Source organism: Hyperoodon ampullatus, assembly GCF_949752795.1.
Source record: "Hyperoodon ampullatus genome assembly, chromosome: 5".
Lineage (NCBI taxonomy): Eukaryota > Metazoa > Chordata > Mammalia > Artiodactyla > Ziphiidae > Hyperoodon > Hyperoodon ampullatus.
The window spans coordinates 34175250-34196327 of NC_136918.1; the positions used below are offsets into that span (position 1 = coordinate 34175250).

Below are 21078 nucleotides of genomic sequence, written 5' to 3' on the forward strand. Positions count from 1 at the left end.
TAGGATCATACAGCATGATCAAGTGGGGTTTATACCAGCAATGCAAGGACTCTTCAAGATATGCAAATCAATCAATGTGATATACCATATTAACAAAGTGAAGGATAAAAACCATATAATCGGGCTTCCCTGGTGGCGCAGTGGTTGAGTCCGCCTGCCGATGCAGGGGACACGGGTTCGTGCCCCGGTCCGGGAAGTTCCCACATGCCGCGGAGTGGCTGGGCCCGTGAGCCATGGCCGCTGAGCCTGCGCGTCCGGAGCCTGTGCTCCGCAACGGGAGAGGCCACAGCAGTGAGAGGCCCGCGTACTGCAAAAAAAAAAAAAAAAAAACCATATAATCATCTCAATAGATGCAGAAAAAGCTTTTGACAAAATTCAACACCCATTTATGATAAAAACTCTCCAGAAAGTAGGCATAGAGGGAACCTACTTCAACATAATAAAGTCCATATATGACAAACCCACAGCCAACATGGTCCTCAATGGTGAAAAACTGAAAGCATTTCCTCTAAGATCAGGAAAAAGACAAGGTTGCCCACTCTCACCACTCTTATTCAACATAGTTTTGGAAGTTTTAGCCACAGCAATCAGAGAAGAAAAGGAAATAAAAGGAATCCAAATCGGAAAAGAAGTAAAACTGTCACTGTTTGCAGATGACAGGATACTAAACATAGAGAATCCTAAAGATGCTACCAGAAAACTACTGGAGCTAATCAATGAATTTGGTAGAGTAGAAGGATACAAAATTAATGCACAGAAATCTCTTGCATTCCTATACACTATGATGAAAAATCTGAAAGAGAAATTAAGGAAACACTCCCATTTACCATTGCAACAAAAAGAATAAAATACCTAGGAATAAACCTATCGAAGGAGACAAAAGACCTGTATGCAGAAAACTATAAGACACTGATGAAAGAAATTAAAGATGATACAAACAGATGGAGAGATATACTATGTTCTTGAATTGGAAGAATCAACATTGTGAAAATGACTCTACTACCCAAAGCAATCTACAGATTCAATGCAATCCCTATCAAACTACCAATGGCATTTTTCACAGAACTAGAATAAAAAATTGCACAATTTGTATGGAAACACAAAAGACCCAGAATAGCCAAAACAATCTTGAGAAAGAAAAACAGAGCTAGAGGAATCAGGCTCCCTGACTTCAGACTATACTACAAAGTTATAGTAATCAAGACAATATGGTACTGGCACAAAAACAGAAATATAGGTCAGTGGAACGAGATAGAAAGCACAGAGATAAACCCACACACATATGGTCACCTTATTTTTGATAAGGGAGGTAAGACTATACAGTGGAGAAAAGATAGTCTCTTCAATAAGTGGTGCTGGGAAAACTGGACAGCTACATGTAAAAGAATGAAATTAGAACACTTCCTAACACCATACATAAAAATAAACTCAAAATGGATTAAAGACCTAAATGTAAGGCCAGACACTGTACAGCTCTTAGAGGAAAACATAGGCAGAACACTCTATGACATAAATCACAGCAAGATCCTTTTTGACCCACCTCCTAGAGAAATGGAAATAAAAACCAAAATAAACAAATGGGACCTAATGAAACTTAAAAGCTTTTTGCACAGCAAAGGAAACCATAAACAAGATGAAAAGACAACTCTCAGAATGGGAGAAAATATTTGCAAATGAATCAACTGACAAAGGATTAGTCTCCAAAATATATAAGCAGCTCATGCAGCTCAATATCCAAGAGCAAACAACCCAATCCAAAAATGGGCAGAAGACCTAAATAGACATTTCTCCAAAGAAGATATATTGATTGCCAACAAACAAGTGAAGAGCTGCTCAACAGCACTAATTATTAGAGAAATGCAAATCAAAACTACAGTGAGGTATCACCTCACACCAGTCAGAATGGCCATCATCAAAAAATCTACAAACAATAAATGCTGGAGAAGGTGTGGAGAAAAGGGACCCCTTTGCACTGTTGGTGGGAATGTAAATTGATACAGCCACTATGGAGAACAATATGGAGGTCCTTAAAAAACTAAAAATAGAACTACCAAATGACCTAGAAATCCCACTACTGGGCATATACCCTGAGAAAAGCATAATTCAAAAAGAATCATGTACCACAATGTTCATTGCAGCTCTATTTACAATAGCCAGGACATAGAAGCAACCTAAGTGTCCATCAACAGGTGAATGGATAAAGAAGATGTGGCACATATATATAATGGAATATTACTCAAGCCATAAAGAGAAATGAAATTGAGTTATTTGTAGTGAGGTGGATGGACCTAGAGTCTGTCATACAGAGTGAGTCAGAAAGAGAAAAACTAATACCGTATGCTAACACATATATATGGAATCTAAAAAAAAAAAAATGGTGCTGAAGAACTTAGGGGCAGGACAGGAATAAAGACACAGACGTAGAGAATGGACTTGAGGACATGGGGAGGGGGATGGGTAAGCTGGGACGAAGTGAGAGAGCGGCACTGACATATATACACTATCAACTGTAAAATAGATAGCTAGTGGGAAGCAGCTGATGGCACAGGGAGGTCAGCTTGGTGCTTTGCGACCACCTAGAGGGGTGGGATAAGGAGGGTGGGAGGGAGACGCAAGAGGAAAGGGATATGCGGATATACGTATGCATATAGCTGATTCACTTTGTTATACAGCAGAAACTAACACAACACTGTAAAGCAATTATACTCCAATAAAGATGTTAAAAAAAAAAAAGGTGACAATACCAAATGCTGGTGAGGATGTGGAGAAACTGTTATTCCTCATACATTGCTGGTTGGAATATAAAATGGTATAGCCATTCTGGAAAAGAGTTTGGCAGTTTCTTACAACACTAAACTTGCAACTACTATATTACACAGTGATTGCACTCCTAGGCACTTATTCTAGAAAAATGAAGATTTATGTTCACACGAAATCCTGTACACAAAAGTTTATATCAGCTTTATTCATAATAGCCAAAAACTAGAAACAACCCAGATGTCAACATGTGAATGGTTAAACAAACTGTGGTACATCCATATTATGGAATATTATTCAGCCATAAAAATGAGCAAAGTTTTGATATACACAACAACTGGGTGAATCCTCAGAAAATTATGCTGAGTGAAAAAAGCCAATCCTAAAAAGGTATATACCCTTTTATGAGTCCATTTACATAACATACTTGAAATGGCAAAATTACAGAAATGGAGAACAGATCAGTAGTTTCCAGGGGTGGGAGGGACGTGGGTATGGTTACAAAAGGGCAATAGGAGGAATCCCTGTGGTGATCCAAATATTTTGTATCTGACCGTATCAATGTCAATATCCTGGGTGTGATATGGTACTACAGTTTTGCAAGATGTTACCAATCAAGGAAACTGGATAAAGTACACATGAGATCTCTATTTTTTCTACAACTGTATATGAATCTACAATTACCTCAAAAAGTTTAAAAATATGTACATTTGTAAATATATGAGTGCATGTGTGTGTGCATGTTTCCCCCAAAATTGGAGACTGTATTTTTTAAAAAGCTTGCTAGGTAATTATGAGATGGATCCAGATTAGAGAACCACTATTCAAATGTTGCTTTATGTTTTTGATACTGAATCAATAGTTGCATCTATGTTTATGAGTGCATTCTCTGAAGAAAACAAATAAGAATGCTAGAGTATGCAAAATTTTGCAATATATATATTTATGAATTACAAGGTAAACAGAAATGTTTTATGGCTCTGGTGCTCACACTGTAGATTCTTTTGGTATATGCTTTAAAACAATACTGTGGCTACTTATTATGATATTATCATAAAGAACTGTAGAAGGTTTTCTACACATTTTGAAATTGAACTGTTTAGACCACATTTTGAAAATAAGGACACTTTAGGCTCTGGATAGAGAACAAAATCAGGAATAAACTGTGTCATCAAAGACATTAGGAGGAAATGCATCCTTACTTTTGTCTCTGCTGATCAATCCAGAATTTACAGCTCCTCCTGACAAAGTCACAGCCCATTCCTCGGCCCCAGTCTAACTTCTCAGCCATGCTATAATTAGCTTTATACCAGCTGTGGAAATAATTCAAACAAAGCACTTTATATTACTGTCATTTAAAAAACAACTCCAGCATACCAATTACAAATCTCAACAATGAGCAAACTAGAACCTCAAAAAGGACTTTGGTGACCATCCCCACAGATGAGCATTTACAAACAAAGTCCTTGCTGCACAGGATCACTGCAGCAGGGACTGTGAAATTTTAGTCTTGAGGAAAACATGAGTACTCGAGGGTGCTTTTACATTTGAAAAAAACCAAACCAAACCAAACCGTGTTCCCATTGTAATTTTCAAAGATGATATAAGTCACAGAGGAGAAAATGATTAAGGTGTGAAACGAGGGGAATAAAAGGCAAAGAAACAAAGAGAATGAGAGAAAAAGAGAAGGGAGTAAACTGAAGAAAAGTAGAATTACTAGTTGTCTAGCCTTTACCTAATCTGATCCAGTTGGCCCTAGTTTCTTGCTTCCCTGGCCTTGAATTTGTGATATTCTATCAATATGGCTCCTGCTTGTGACTAAACATTACACCATTATAATAAGACAAATGAATACTATGGCCAATACATTAAAAATGTTCCAATTTCAGAGAAAAACCACAGTGATTTATCGATACTTTCCTGGCAAAATTAATCAAAGGCAATGAACCAACTTTTGTTAGTTTTTCTTCTTTATTTTAATTACAAGATTAGTTTACAAGTTATAAAGCTATACAAAATAGCTTCTTTCATGCTTGTATTATATCTTCTCCCCTTAGAATTACCAAAACAGTAATAAAAACACAGGCTCAAAAGTTGAGGGAATGATAAGAATCATCCCCTCCACTCTAGCACTTCCCACAAAATCTAACAACAGCAGAAATATGTAACATAGCATCTTTCAAAACCTTCTCCCCTTTCAAAGAACAGAACACCGAGAGAAACTGAAGAAATAAAGCCTGGCACTCCAATACTAAAATGCCTGAAACCCCTGCAGCTACAGTGTAAGTCACCTTAATTAGCTAACTTGGTATCACAGCAGGTCAAGCTGCCCGGATAGTAACAGGTGCCCTCAATCTTGCACACTAGCAAGTATTTTAGCAGTACCTAGGTAAGGAAGTCCTTCTCCCAAAGGATAAAATATAACGTAATTAGATTCCCTTAGGAATTACCATATCTAGTATAGGTTGATGAGTGCAAAGCATAGTATCAACACTGTCATTCAATCATCTGCTAGGTACTCCAGCTACATTTCTTGAAACCTCCTTCATATGTTTTCTTTGCAGTTCTTCCTGTACTATTAGTCAACAGTTATTAAGCACTTCTTATGTGCTAGGCACTTTGCTAAGTGTAGCTAAGGCTACAGCAGTGAATAAACACTTTCTGCCCTTTTGAACAAGATAATCTAGTGGGGAAGGCAGATACCAAAAAGAAAATTACAAGTGTGATAAGTAAGACAGGGGTTAAGTACAAGGTGATAATAGGAGCACATTGATAGGGAAACCTAAGCTAGTCTGGGGAATTAGGAAAGGTTTTTCTGAGGAAGCAATTTTAAGCTAAACCTAGAAGGGTGAGCACAAGTTAGCTGAGGGAGCAATTAGAAACAAGATTTCTCGGTGGCATTAGTGGGTTGTGAAATCAATTTAGTGGATCTTTTTTTTTTTTTTTTTTTTTCTTGCGGTACGCGGGCCTCTCACTGTTGTGGCCCCTCCCATTGCGGAGCACAGGCTCCGGACGCGCAGGCCCAGCGGCCATGGCTCACGGGCCCAGTCGCTCCGCGGCATGTGGGATCCTCCCAGACCGGGGCACGAACCCGTGTCCCCTGCATCGGCAGGCGGACTCTCAACCACTGCGTCACCAGGGAAGCCCAATTTAGTGGATCTTAATCAACGTTTCTTTCTCTCTGTCTTTTAAAATCAATAGAATACATCCGTAAAAAAATTACATATTAAAATAAAAGATAAAAAAATAAAATCAATAGAAAAAGAGGACTACATTGTAGATAGTAAGGGTAAATATTGTTTCGTGAAACTCTGAATGATTCATTTTTTGGTTGTTGTTGTTTTTAATTAATTAATTTTGGGCTGCATTGGGTCTTTGTTGCTACACGCAGGCTTTCCCTAGTTGTGGTGAGTGGGGGCTACTCTTCATCGTGGTGTGAGGACTTCTCACGGCAGTGGCTTCTCTTGTGGAGCACAGGCTCTAGGCGCATGGGCTTCAGTAGTTGTGGCCTGCGGGCTTCAGTAGTTGTGGTGTGTGGGCTTCAGTAGTTGTGGCCTGCGGGCTCAGTAGCTGTGGCTCACAGGCTCTAGAGCGCTAGTTGTGGCACACAGGCTTAGTTGCTCTGTGGCATGTAGGATCTTCCTGGACCAGGGATTGAACCCATGTCCCCTGCATTGGCAGGCAGATTCTCAACCACTGCGCCACCAGGGAAGTCCCGAATGATTCAGTTTTAAATGTAATAGCTAATCCTTAATTGGCCCTTATAATGTGCCAAGTACTCTGTTAAGGGGTTTACATATATCAACTCATTCAAGGCTCATAAAACTCTATGAGGTAGATATCACTTTTTATCCCTATTTTACAGAGGAAAGAACTGAGGCAAGGATACAACTAGTAAATGGCAGAGCTGGGATTTGAATCTAGGGTTCTGGCTTCAACGTTTGTGAGCTTTTAAAAAAATGGAAATATAATTCACATATCATAAAATTTACCCTCGTAATATGTACAATTCAATGTTTTTAGTATATTCACAAGGTTGTGCAACCATTACCACGATCTAATTTCAGAACACTTTCATCACCCCCCAAAAAACTATGTACCCATTAGCAGTCACTCCTCAGTCCCTGGCAACCACTAGTCTATTGCCTGTCTTTGTAGGTTAGCGTATCGTGGACCTTTCATAGAAATGGAGTGTGGTCCTTGGCGTCTGGCTTCTTTCACTTGGCATAATATTTTCAAGGTTCATACATGTCGTAGCATGTATTAGTACTTCATTCCTTTTTTTAAACATTTTTAGAGCAGTTTTAGGTACACAGCAAAACTGAGTGGCCAGTACAGAGTTCCCATACACCCCCTGCCCTGCAACACACATATCCTCCCCCGACTATCAATATACTGCAACAGAGTGCTACATTTGTTACAATCAATAAACCTACATTGATACATCATCACCTAAAATCCATAGTTTATATTAGGGTTTACTCTTGGTGTTGTACATTCAATGAGTTTGGACAAATATATAATGACATGTAGCCATTATTATTCTGTACAGTATCATACAGAATAATTTCATTGCCCTTAAAACCCTCTGTGCTCTGCTTGTTCATCCCTCCTTTCCCTTAGCCCCTGGCAACCACTGATCTTTTTACTCTCTCCATAGTTTTGCCTTTTCCAGGATGTCATATAGTTGGAATCATACAGTATGTAGCCTTTTCAGATTGGCTTCTTTCACTTAGCAATATGCATTTAGGGTTCCTTCATGTCCTTTTATGGCTTGACAGTTCATTTCTTTTTAGCTCTGAATAATATTCCATTGTCTGGATGTACCACAATTTATTTATCCATTCACATATTGAAGGACAATTTGGTTGCTTCCACGTTTTGGCAATTATGAATAAAGCTGCTATAAACCTCTGTATAGAGGTTTTTTTGTAGGCATAAGTTTTTAATCCATTTGATTAAATACCATGGAGCATAATTGCTGGGTTGCTATGGTATGAGTATGTCTGGTTTTGTAAATCAATGCCAAACTATTTTCCAAAGTGGCTGTATCATTTTACATTCCCATCAGCAGTGTATGAGGGTTCCAATTTTCCCACATCAATATTTGCCATTGTCTTTTTTTTTTTTTCTTTTTTTGGCTTTGCTGCATGGCTTGTAGGATCTTAGTTCTCTCACCAGGGACTGAACCCGCACCCTCGGCAGTGAAAGCACAGAGTCCTAACCACTGAATTCCCTGCCATTGTCTTTTTTATTATAGCCATCCTAGTGGGTGTGAAGTAGCACTGTGGTTTTCATTTGCATTTCCCCAATGATGCTGAGAATCATTTCATGTGCTTATTAATCATTTGTATATCTTTAGAGAAATATCTATTGAAATCCTTCACCAATTTTTAAATTGAGTTGTCTTTTTATTTCGAGTTGTAAGAGTTCTTTATATATTCTGGGTACTAGATCCTTATCAGATAGATAATTTGCAAATATTTTCTCCTTTTGTAAGTGCTTTCCACTTTCTTGATAGTGTCCTTTGAAGTACAAGTATTTAATTTTGATGAAGTCCAATTTATCTATTTTTTTCTTTGGTTGCTTGTACTTTTGGTGTCGTATCTAAGAAATCACTGCCTAATCTAGTATCATGAAGATTTACACCAATATTTCCTTCTAAGGGTTGTATAGTTTTAGCCTTATATTTAGGTCTTCAATCCATTTTGAGTTAATTTTTATATATCATGTGTGGTAGGGGTTCATTCTTTTGTATATGGATATCCAGTTGTCCCAACACCATTTGTTGAAAAAACTATTCTTTCCCCATTAAATGGTGTTGGCACCCTCGTCAACATCTTTACTCTTAACCATTATATATGTATATGTGTACTTTGGTCATGATGCATTTCTCACTGTGTGAGACACCATGCCTAAAAAACTTCTAAACGACATTTTGCAGAATGTGTGAAGGGCTTTGGGCAGTATAAAGGACCACTTGAGATGCAGGGAGACATTAAAAAAAGGCTACTATAGTAATCCAAGGAAAAGATAATGGTGGTCTTGATAAATGTGACCCAAAAAGTAGACAGACTCCTGGGATACTGAAGAGCTAAAAATTAAGCAAGGTTTATGATTGATTAGATGTGAGAGGTAGGGAGAGGGAGTTGTCAAGGATGATTCCCAGGTTTCTGGATGGAAACATGATAATGTCTTTTACTGGCAGAAGGAATTTAGCTAATCTACACTGAAGTCTTATGGATTTATGAAAACTAATTTCCACATCTACAATTTAAAAATACTGCGAGATACTTAGAAACATCTGGCTCATTTTTCTCTTGCATCAGAAAAAGGAAGAAATGCTTTAAAATTCACCAGTGCCATGGTTTCACTAGTGACTCACACACTCCACAGTGCTTCTATATCCTACTGGTATCTTAAAGAAACTAGCATTATTTACAGAAGGGCTATAAATAGGTTGTTAAACAGAGCAGCAGGACCACTTTTGTTGGCCATTGCTTGTTAAAGATAAATGGGAAAGAGCTATAATGGCACTAAAAGGAATCCAGCATTTTTTTTTTTCTTTTCAAAAATATGAATTTCCCTACTTGGTCCACTGAAAATGACGAGAAGCAATGACAACCCAGTAGAAATGAACACAGTCCCTAGATTGTGGTTTCTAAAAGCTATTCTCCATTAAAAGGAACATTCCAGTGCTCCTAGGAAGACTGGCTGATGCCAGATCTAGGATGATATAGGGTATGTGCAGATCAGCCTGGTACATCCTGCTATACCAAAAAGCAAGGAAGCTATCAAAAACTGAGACGTCAAAAAAAAAAACCCAGGAGCCCACAGCGAAAAAGACTCCCACCGGAGTCATTTAAAAACAGTATTCTAGGGGCTTCCCTGGTGGCGCAGTGGTTGAGAATCTGCCTGTTAATGCAGGGGACACGGGTTCGAGCCCTGGTCTGGGAGGATCCCACATGCCACGGAGCAACTAGGCCCATGAGCCACAACTACTGAGCCTGCGCATCTGGAGTCTGTGCTCCACAACAAGAGAGGCCGTCATAGTGAGAGGCCTGCGCACAGCGATGAAGAGTGGCCCCTGCTTGCCACAACTAGAGAAAGCCCTCACACAGAAACAAAGACGCAACAGAGCAAAAATAAATTAATTAATAAACTCCTACCCCCAACATCTTAAAAAAACAAACAAACAAACAAACAAAACAGTATTCTATTGCTTTACAAGAACGTTCTACTGCCTTAAAAACCAGGAATCTATACATAAACCAATTTCACTTACAATTTAAAAAAATTGTTTATGAAGCTTTTCCTTCATATCTGCATGGCCTCTACTTATTAAAAAATAAATCTCATAATGCCAGGGATTTATTTCTATTCATTACTATACACCTCAGCGTCTCAAACATTTACTGAATGAATGAATGGAGCTGGTACAGGTAACGGATAGCTAACTGCACAAAATTTTAAAAACAGGTATATTTTACTTCAGTGTAAAATGTCAGTACTTTCTTAAGCTAATATTCATTTCATCTTAATAGTAATCTTAATATTCATTTCATTTTAATAAACAATTCATATAAAATTCTCACAGCTGTCTTACCCAGTGTCCTCCATTAACGCCAGAGTGATTCGAGAGAGGACTCGGTTCTGGGTGTGAGAACCAGTCATTGCTTCATTCTGAAAATCATCAACAGATTTTAATTAGAAGACTGGACTCCTTGCAAGTCCCAATAATTTCCGTGAGTGCTTTGATGTATATTTAAAATGTTGCAAGTGTGAGAGGCTGACAAAATATTGACTTAAAATAGTGGAATACATAAGCCTTCTTTAAGGTTACAAGACTGAAGCTTAAAGCAAAATCTACTTTCTGCCTCAAATGTCTATAGTGTATACAATTTCCCTGTAATGATAGATAACTAGCATTTAGAACTCTGTGATGAAAATGAAGATAAATATATGGAAAAAGAAATACTGTAAAAACATTACACTATTCAGGCAAAGTAAAGGGGGTGGTTGAGACAGATGCCCAGATAATGGAGTGAGGAATGGAATACTTGCCTGAATTACAAAGAAAATGCTTTTATAACCAACTTTCTATACTTTGCGATCACAGGAATACATATTAATATGTAAAACAAGTATCACAGAATCATAGGATCAAAGGAGTTGCCTGAGGGACCCAAAATATCAAGGTCTACTAACTACCCAATGTCTTAATTCATATAATAAAATTCCTACCAGGAGGTCACCTAATGGTAAGGACTTCACTGTCTCTTAAGGAAGCATATTCTATCTTTGGGAAGCTCTGATTCTTCTTTTTTTTTTTTTGGGGGGGGGGCGCACCTGCACGGCTTGCAGGATCTAAGTTCCTAGACCAGGGATCAAACCCATGCCCTCAGCAGCAAAAGCACGGAGTCCTGGGCCTCCCTGGTGGCGCAGTGGTTGAGAGTCCGCCTGCCGATGCAGGGGATACGGGTTCGTGCCCCGGTCTGGGAGGATCCCATATGCCGCGGAGCGGCTGGGCCCGTGAGCCATGGCTGCTGAGCCTGCGCGTCCGGAGCCTGTGCTCCGCAACGGGAGAGGCCACAACAGTGAGAGGCCCGCGTACCACAAAAAAAAGCACCGGGAGAGGCCACAACAGTGAGAGGCCCGCGTACCACAAAAAAAAAAAAAAAAAAAAAAAAAAAAAAAAAAAAAAAAAAAGCACGGAGTCCTAACCACTGGACTCCAGGGAATTCCCGTATTCTGCTAATCTTTATGTTGAACACTGGATAGCCATCTCAAGTACTTAAATATCATCTTTTTAAAAAATAGTTCAAGGACACAAAGTTGATTTCAGAGGAAAGGCAGCAGTTAATGAAACTAATAAAATGACTACTATCAAGTCTTCTATTGAAAACTAAGTAAATTTTCATTTCTGGCCGATCTACAGCTTTCTAAAGGGAATCACTTGAGAAAACTGCTGAAGGAAAATAAACTTATTCCCACGTGAGAAATAAGTGTACATGTCTTCCGTAAGTTTCTATCACTGTTACTTTGTGGTCACCTAGATAAGAACAGTCAGCACAAGCATTAATTTCACTCTTTTCATAATTTTGCTAACTTGGATCATGGTGTATGTAACCTGCAACTATTTAATTATTTAAACAGACGTCTAAAAAAAATACACACACACACATACACATACACACACACACTCACACACATATACACCCTTTGACACAGAAATTCCATTTCCAGGGATTTATCCTTCCTTTTTCTATATAAACAAATCTGATCTTGCATTAACTTTCTCGTTCTGCTCCCCTGGAAACCTAATAAGGGTGGAATGTCAACTGTGTTACTAGGCAACAGGACTTAAGGAAAAAACACTACCTGTTATGCCTCTGGACGTGGGATTACTATAAATGAACATGAATACCTGTTGGTAAACCACCGTTTTGGACTTCTCTGTGCGCAGTGACTCTTATGGGTATGCCCCTTACAGGCATCTGGAAGTTATGGCTAAGAAACTGTTAAAAAAAGATGTTGGTTCTTATGTGGGACATGGTACTTCTAAGCCAGGCTGGTTCTTGCACCCCTCTATCATGGTCTTGTGCTTATGGTATTTGAGCTGGAGGGAGAGGGAGAGAGGCATGGATGACAGCCGTTAGACTACTGTGTAGAGCACTAGAGAAATGCCTGGCTCTGTCATGCTGGCATGCTGTACTCTCTTTCTTGTATCCTTCTAATGTTTTTTTGAATGTGACCTGTTTAGGTCTTATAGGTTTGACTGGCTGTTTAGTTGAACCTAAGAACACCTACTGGAATGCCACTCCTGTAAGGCACTGAAGATATAAATAAATTGCTCATTATAACAGTTTTAAGACAAAAAATTTAAAACATAATTATTCGTTAAAAAGGATTGTTTTTACATTCATATAATACTATGTAGCTGTTTAAAAATACGTAGAGCCATGTATACAGTCTATTCTACTAATGCATGTATTTTTGTAATGTAAATGAGCTCATGTGAGGCTAGTAAATAAGGGAATGACATCAGTATAAGACGGAATCATGTTGGTTCATAATGATTCCTCTCTGGATTTTAATGTTTTGTGCAATGGAGCAATAGCAGCTAAATTAATCACTTTGCTGTACACCTGAAACTAATACAACATTGTTAATCAACTATGTTCCAATATAAAATAAAAATTAAAAAACAAACAAAAAACCAGAATACACTAAGACAGCAGAACACAGCAACAGAGGAATGCTGTTCTGTGTATGATGGTCATTCACTCCATTTTCTTCCAACTGGCTCAGTATGGCCAGAGGCTTTGTCTTCGAAGTGTTTGTTGCATTGTTCTCTTACCTTTGTACATTTTACTCTTGTCCCCAATATTCAGATTTATAGTCTCCCATCTATCTACCATTGCCTTTTGCTATTGTTTAAGGTAAAGAAATGCTAGAGTAAATACAGGAGTTTATTTATTGGAAATATGATGTCTTTTCAGACTGAGCTAGTACTTTTATTATGACTTATTGCCTTTGTTAATAACCTGGTATTTGTGTTTCTTACAAGCCTCGTTATTTTTAGTGTTCGATTTTGAAGAAAGAGGTTCCTTAGGAAAGCATACATTGTATGATAGCAGAAGCACTTATACTGCCTTGGAAAGATGTCTAAGATATATTGTTAAATGAAAAATGTTGCATAAATGTATGAACCTATTTAAAAAAAAACTGTGTGTCAGTGTGTCTGTCTATCTGTCTATCTAACATTTCTGGAAGGATATTTAAAAAACTTAAATAGTGATTACATCTGGAAAGTGGATCTGGAAAGCTAAAGGGGAAAGGGACTTTTTAAATTTTTTTACTTTATAACCTATGATATGTTTGAATAAGTTGAGTACGAATTCTTTTATTAAAGAAAAAATATGCCTAGTAAAATTCTAAAATAAACTGACCTCTAATAATCGCTTTTCCCAATGGTTGAGCTCAGTGCCCATACCACCTTGATTTTCAAGTTCCATTCCCTCCAGAATTGGACAGTTAAAATGTTTTCGTGCTTCATCCTAAGAATCAGAAAAAAATAAGTAAATAAACCCTACAAAAGTACAACATAATGGCAAACTCCTTACCATACTGGATATAATAAAGTAGTCATTAAAGAATTAGTTTGGTGAGAAGGTCTTTTAAAAATATAGTTTTTAATATAATTAAATATTTTGATACTGTCACACTTTTCTTTGCTATTGAACTACTGTTTCTCTTAATATTTTTTCCTCTATTTGAAGATTTTGGCTTTAAGTCATATATTTCAAAAAAGTTATAGACTGGTATGATTGTCATTTGCAACTGTTGTGTCAACAATGATTTTAATGCAGGTATAAACTGCTCTTATTATGGATATAATTTTTGTAAGAAAAATAAGTTGTTCATTAGAAAACAATTTTGTTCATTTGGTTTCGTCTGTCCTTCAGTTAGAGATTTCCAGGGATGGGAAATATCCCAAGAGCAGTGCAAAAGTTCAGAGGTCAGAAGGAGCTGTGTGTAGTCAAGGAAGGGGGAGAAGGGAGAATAGGTTTCTGTCATTAAATAAGAGGGTGTGATGATTAATTTTATGTGTCAACTTGGCTGGGCCACAGATAGCTGATCAAACATTATTCTGAATGTTTCTGTGAAGGTGTTTTTGGATGAGATTAACATTTAAATTAGTGGGCTTTAAGTAAAGCCAATCACTCTCTGTAACATAAATGGGCCAGTCAGTTGAAGGCCCTCATAGAACAAAGGCTGACTTTACCCCTGAGCAAGAAGAAATTTTGCCAGCTGCTTCTGGACTCAAACTGCTTCTGGACTCAAATGACAACTCTTCCCTGAGTCTTCAGGTTGCCAGCCTACCTCATCAGATTTTGGACCAGCCAATTACTTAAAATAAATCTCTTTATCTCTTTCTCTCTCAACACATCTTGTTGGTTCTGTTTTTCTGGAGAACCCTGACTAAAACAGACTCCAAATGAAACGACCAGCAATTACGCATATAGTACCAGGGACCCTAAGAGGTATCACAACAGAGCACTGGTATCACAACTTAAAGCAGTGGGTAGAATGCAGCCATAAGAGTTATGGCCAAATTTCTGTTTCCTCAGATTGTGCTTGGCCTGTAGCTTCACTGTACAGCCTTTATATTATGTTTCCTACTACAGGCTTTGAAATTTCATCATTAGATCTTAAACAATAATGATTAGTAAAGAAGGGACCATAATGAACGAAAAGAGCAGATGGCTCATGAGACATGAAGTTCAGTGATACTCACAACAACACGAGGTGTTACTAGAAGATACACAGTGTGAGGAACTCTCTTATTATCTCGAATATCCCACAATCTCTCCACTTTTCGAACTACTTTATCACTCCATTGATATAATCCAAGACTGCAATTAAAGAATAAAAAGACAGTCCTTTTTGCAAGTTCACCACCACTTTAAGTGTAAAAGTGTTTATGAATATCAATATGAAATTAAAATATTTGAGCTTACTATAAAACAAGTGCAAGCAAAGACTTGATAGCATTTTCTAATTTAATCTTTTCAATAACTTTATGAGATTATCATCACTATTTTGCAGGTAAAGAGACAGAAGCTTAGAGAGATGAAGTAACTTGCTCAAATTCAAATAGCTAATTTTTTGGCTAAGATGACAATGAATTACTTCCTCTTAACAAATTTACTGGATAAAACAAAAGCACGTCTAGAGACATATCCTAGTACTGTACATAACAAAACTTAACAAAAGGTGACATTTTAATTTAGTGGGAAAGCATAATTTACTTAATAACTGTGCTGTAAAATTGGTTATCCTACTAGGAAAAACAAAGTTAAATCCCTATTTTACCCCATATACAGAAATAAATTCCTGACAAATGTCAGTAAAAATGGCAGAGTAAGGACCTCTGAACTTCATGAAAGCAATGGGGAAAGTATCAAAATTGGCCAAATGAACTTTTTCAGAACTCTGGAAATTAACCAAAGGCTTGTAGTAATCCAGGAAACACTTCTTTAAGAAAAATGGATGAATCTCAGTAAGAACAGTGAGCTTTGTGGCGTTTTCCCATGCCCTCTCTCTAGCTTTGTGGCAGCTTTGAAAACCAACAGGCCACAGTCATGGTGAAAACCAGCAATCTGGCAGCCAGAGGGAACAGAAGGGGGTTGACTGGCAGAATGCATTAAAAAAAAACACGATCCAACTATGTCTACAAGAGACACAGTTCAGAGTCAAGGATACAAATAGGTTGAACGTAACAGGATTAAAAGCATGTACCATGAAAATAGGACTCAAAAAAGAGCTGGAACAGTTATACTAACATCAGACAAAATAGACTTTAAGACAAAAATTGTTACTAGAGACATTTTATAATGAAGAAAGGGTCAATCCACCAAGAAGACATAACAATTATAAACATGTATGTGCCTTACAAAAGAACCCCCAAATACATGAAGCAAAAATAAATTCTAAATGGATTAAAGCTATGAACATAAAAAATTCAAATAATAATTTACCAGAAGAAATTTAGAAGAATATTTGTATAATCTTTGTAGGGCAGAAGAAATTTTCTTAAGTAATAAAAAAGATTAATAATATAAAATTTTAAAACTTTTCTGTATGGGAAAAAATATGACAAATAAAAAGATAACTAAATGGGAGAAAACAATCTCATTTTGGGGAATCTATCTTGCACAAATAAAAGCACTACTACAAAAGTGTTATATTTATTATAGAAAATTATAATGGACATCAATTTTTTTCCCCCTATAACCTATATCATTTTTTTCTGGCTTTTTCCTAGATTACTTCTACCACTGACCCTATGAATCTCTCATTCTCACCAATAAGACAGAATATAAAGAGGCTATTTTTTCCCACCATTATTTTATGAAGATTTTACACTTTTTTTTTTTTTTTTAGCGGTACCCGGGCCTCTCACTGCTGTGGCCTCTCCCTTTGCGGAGCACAGGCTCTGGACGCGCAGGCTCAGCGGCCATGGCTTGCGGGCCCAGCCGCCCCGCGGCATGTGGGATCCTCCCGGACCGGGGCACGAACCCGTGTCCCCTGCACCGGCAGACGGACTCTTAACCACTGCGCCACCAGGGAAGCCCAAGATTTTACACTTTTATTCAAAGAATTATATGGTGAACACCTGTATACCCAGTAACCATTACTTAGATTCTACAATTAACACTTTTATTTGTTGTATCATATATCTATTCATCTACCCATGCCTTAGAAAGATTATTAATTCCTTTCCTTTTTCTGTGGCAAGGCAATGTTTAAACATAAATAGTGAACAAAGCCAACAAGAAAAGAATCAGTTTTTACCTCATTAATAACTCCAATATCCTCTTCATCATTCACATTTCAAGATAAATGGTTTCTCCAAATAAACAGGTTAGGGCCAAATCCAACTCTTTCTATGTCTAACACCTGAATTTCTTATTACTCTATTATGTCCATTTATACTGTAAGATTTCCTGCTTTTGAGGAATATCCTGAATGTAAGAAAGCACTGCAAATTATCAGCTTAACAATGGTTCTTGTGTGTAGGAATCTCTCTCCTCCTTACCTACATCACTATGTAGATGTTGCCTATCTCACTATTTATGTGTTTCCCATAAAGACCACAATTCTTAGGAAAGACCAGACTTCTCCCATACCACCAAACGAACACAATCTAGGAAGTAAAACATGTATTTCTACATTAGAATTGTTTCTTCACATGTACTCTAAAAAAATACTATGATGAATAAAGTACTATCTGTTTTAATATTTATTTACTTTTGGCTACCTAAATGGAGATCTTCGTGTGAGAATTAATTTTGTATTCTACATCCATATACCACTACTCTGATAAAGATATGGAAGAGTGTCAGCACCCCGAGAAGGTTTCCTTACGCCCCTTCTCAATCTGTTCAACTTGTATAGCATTTAATAGCCTGCGGCTTCAAGTAAAACTACTAATCTGTCTTTTATCATTGACTGTTTTTAAACTCCATACAACTGAACTATGACTTTTTTTTTTTGGCTGCGTTGGGTCTTTGTTGCTGTGCACGGGCTTTCTCCAGCTGCAGCGAGTGAGGGCTACTCATCATTGTGGTGCGCAGGCTTCTCACTGCGGTGGCTTCTCTTGCTGTGCAGCACGGGCTCTAGTTGCGCAGGCTTCAGTAGTTGTGGCACACGGGCTCAGTAGTTGTGGCTCACGGGCTTTAGAGCACAGGCTCAGTAGTTGTGGCACACTGGCTTAGTTGCTCTGCAGCATGAGGGATCTTCCCAGACCAGGGATCGAACCCGTGTCCCCTGCACTGGCAGGTGGATTCTTAACCACCGCGCCACCAGGAAAGTCCCTGGACTATGACTTCTTTTACTGAACCTTGTAACTGTGATATTCATATACTTTACTGCATGCAGCAGTAATGTGTTCTTTTTAGTGCCTTGTAGTTTTTGGTTATAGGAATATATCACGATTTATTTATCCATTCTTCTATTGATGGACCTTTGGGTGGTTTCGATTTTTTGTTTATTAATAATAAAACTGCCATGAACATTCATTTACATGTCTTTTTGTGGACATGTGCTCTTAATTTAGAGATTTATTTTTTATATAAATGCATGCAAATGGTTATAGTTCTGTGACTGATATTCTATATAAAATTCTTGATAATTTTTTTTTAGTAATTCTTGGTATTATTTCTTTTAGGCCCTGAACCTCTAGGTCACTGTTAATATGATGTGATAAATAAAATACCAGTTAACATGTAAATACTGCCATGTACAGGCAATAATTATTAAAAAACCAAACTATAACCAACCCATATTTTCCCATGGCCTGACTCTCCTATAAAGTAATACAAGCTACAGAGTGGTGGAAAAGAGCTCTGCTTGGCAAAGAGTCCTGGCTCTTTGGATAAGTCACTTAAGTTTTCTCCATCTCAATGTTTCATCTGTAAAATGAAAAGGTGAAGCTAAATGAACTCTTTTTTTTTAATTGGAGTATAATTGTTTTATAATGTTGTGTTAGTTTCTGCTGTACAATAAAGTGAATCAGTTATGTGTATACATATATCCCATCCCTCTTGGACCTCCCTCCCACCCTGCACCCCCATCCCATCCATCTAGGTCATCACAGAGCACTGAGCTAAGCTCCCTGTGCTATACAGCAGGTTCCCACTAGCTAGCTATTTTACACATGGTAGTGTATACATGTCAATCCTAATCTCCCAATTCATCCACCCCTTATATCCTATCTTGTTTTAATAAGATAGGACATACAATCTTCTTAGGCTAGCCATAAAGCCACTATTATTTATGGAACTTAATATGCTATGATTCTCAGATTCTAGTCTTAGCCCTCTCCTAAAAGAGAAGAACAAGAACAACAACAACAAAAATACCTATAGTTAAAAGGTGGGAGACCATCTGCAAATCTTGAAGTTAGAGGATTTCCATCTTTATCATGGTAGAATGCAAATAGCCCAGCAGAGAAACCCTGTAAGAAAAAGTTCAAAATGTCTTACAATGAAAAATATCAAATCTGATTATAGATATCACAACATGCCACTATCAAAAGAGAACACTGATACAACCACATAAAAGCGTCAGGCCAATACTTCTACAGGAACTTGCCATATACTGGAATTGGACTGAAATTAAGTGTTTCATATTATGAATTTTAAATTTCAATTACTTGAGATAATTCTAAGTGAAGAAACCAAAAGTCATAGTAACAAAGACATTCTTTGGTTGGTATAGACAATGCATTTATTTGTTTAAAGACGTGTTTATCATAGTTGGTCCTCTTCACATGAACTTACTAACAAACTCTACAATTGCAATCAGGGAACGTTACTATTAACAACAATTAACAATACAGTTTAGAGCAGGGGGGTATGCTCGTAAGATCACTCATAAAAATTCAGTCTTTGATACCAAAGTCCATATTTAATATATAACTATATCTAAAATAAAAAAGACTATAAACGTGTGTTTATGTGGGGGGGTGTATACTTCAGAAAAAAGACTGGAAACATATATCGAAATGTTAGCTGTGGTTCTTTTGGTGGTAGAGTAATGTGTAAAATCATCTGTATTTCTAAAAGTTTTTTACAATGTGAATTTGTGTGTTTATAATCACATTTTTAGACAGTATTTTTTTTTTTTTTTTTTTTTTTTTTTTTTTTAATTTATTTATTTATTTTTGGCTGTGTGGGGTTTTCGTTTCTGTACGAGGGCTTTCTCTAGTTGCGGCAAGCGGGAGCCACTCCTCATCGCGGTGCGCGGGCCGCAGCCTCTCTTGTTGCGGAGCACAGACTCCAGACTCACAGGCTCAGTAGTTGTGGCTCACGGGCGCAGTTGCTCCGTGGCATGTGGGATCTTCCCAGACCAGGGCTTGAACCCGTGTCCGCTGCATTGGCAGGCAGATTCTCAACCACTGCGCCACCAGGGAAGCCCTTAGACAGTATTTTTAAGAAGTCTTCAATTTTAATAAGATAGTAGCTACTTCACGTAAAGGTGTTCAAATTCCCATTCTTTACCCCCTCTCCCAAATAAGATGAGAAAATGGGCAAAAAAAAAAAAATACTGACATTTGATATCTCCTATTTCATTAGTGAGATTTCTTTTCTTACTTTCTTTCCTAACCTAATAACTAAAACAAAGTGCTTTTGTAACTACTAATTTAAGTATGTTTGTTTTGTTTTGTTTTGTTTGCGGTATGCGGGCCTCTCACTGTTGTGGCCTCTCCCGTTGCAGAGCACAGGCTCTGGACGCGCAGGCTCAGCGACCATGGCTCACGGGCCCAGCCGCTCCACGGCATGTGGGATCTTCCCGCACCGGGGCACGAACCCATGTCCCCTGCACCGGCAGGCGGACTCTCAACCACTGCGCCACCAGGGAAGCCCTTAACTATGTTTTATACATTGAGACTGTGCTATAGTTTATATCCAAATAACTAACAATCACAAATGATCACTTAATTAATCAATTTCTTTGGCAAATGTCTTTGCTTACATAACCGTGGCCTGTGTCATTCAAGGCTTGCCAAAATGATTAATGGAATCCAGAGTATTCTTTTATTCCTACATTTCTTCTTTTTTAATCTCTGAAGATGCAAAGAACATTTAATGGAGTCAGGTAAGAAAATCTAAACAGTTTTTAATATACAATTCACTGAGGTTATATAAAGCTTAAAATAGTACGCTGTGCCTCATCTTTCATAATATTCTAAATACACATTTTTTTCCACAATATCAATTTGAAAATTTTTCTAAGCACTCACATTTCAGA

General features: G+C 37.7%; 1 protein-coding gene across 2 annotated transcripts in view; it reads right to left on the minus strand.

Annotated features, from left to right (window-relative positions):
* Positions 1-21078, minus strand: part of LMLN (leishmanolysin like peptidase) — a gene marked incomplete at both ends in the record, with an annotated part of 75638 nt that overhangs the window by 20930 nt on the left and 33630 nt on the right. Inside the window, 5 exons of one of the 2 annotated variants that reach the window (XM_079704931.1) lie at positions 3960-4070; positions 10364-10440; positions 13710-13817; positions 15059-15176; positions 19188-19282. In XM_079704931.1, the coding sequence (XP_079561057.1) occupies positions 3960-4070; positions 10364-10440; positions 13710-13817; positions 15059-15176; positions 19188-19282 (509 nt within the window). The remainder of the gene's footprint in view (positions 1-3959; positions 4071-10363; positions 10441-13709; positions 13818-15058; positions 15177-19187; positions 19283-21078) is intronic. The other variant, XM_079704932.1, reaches the window with a different exon arrangement.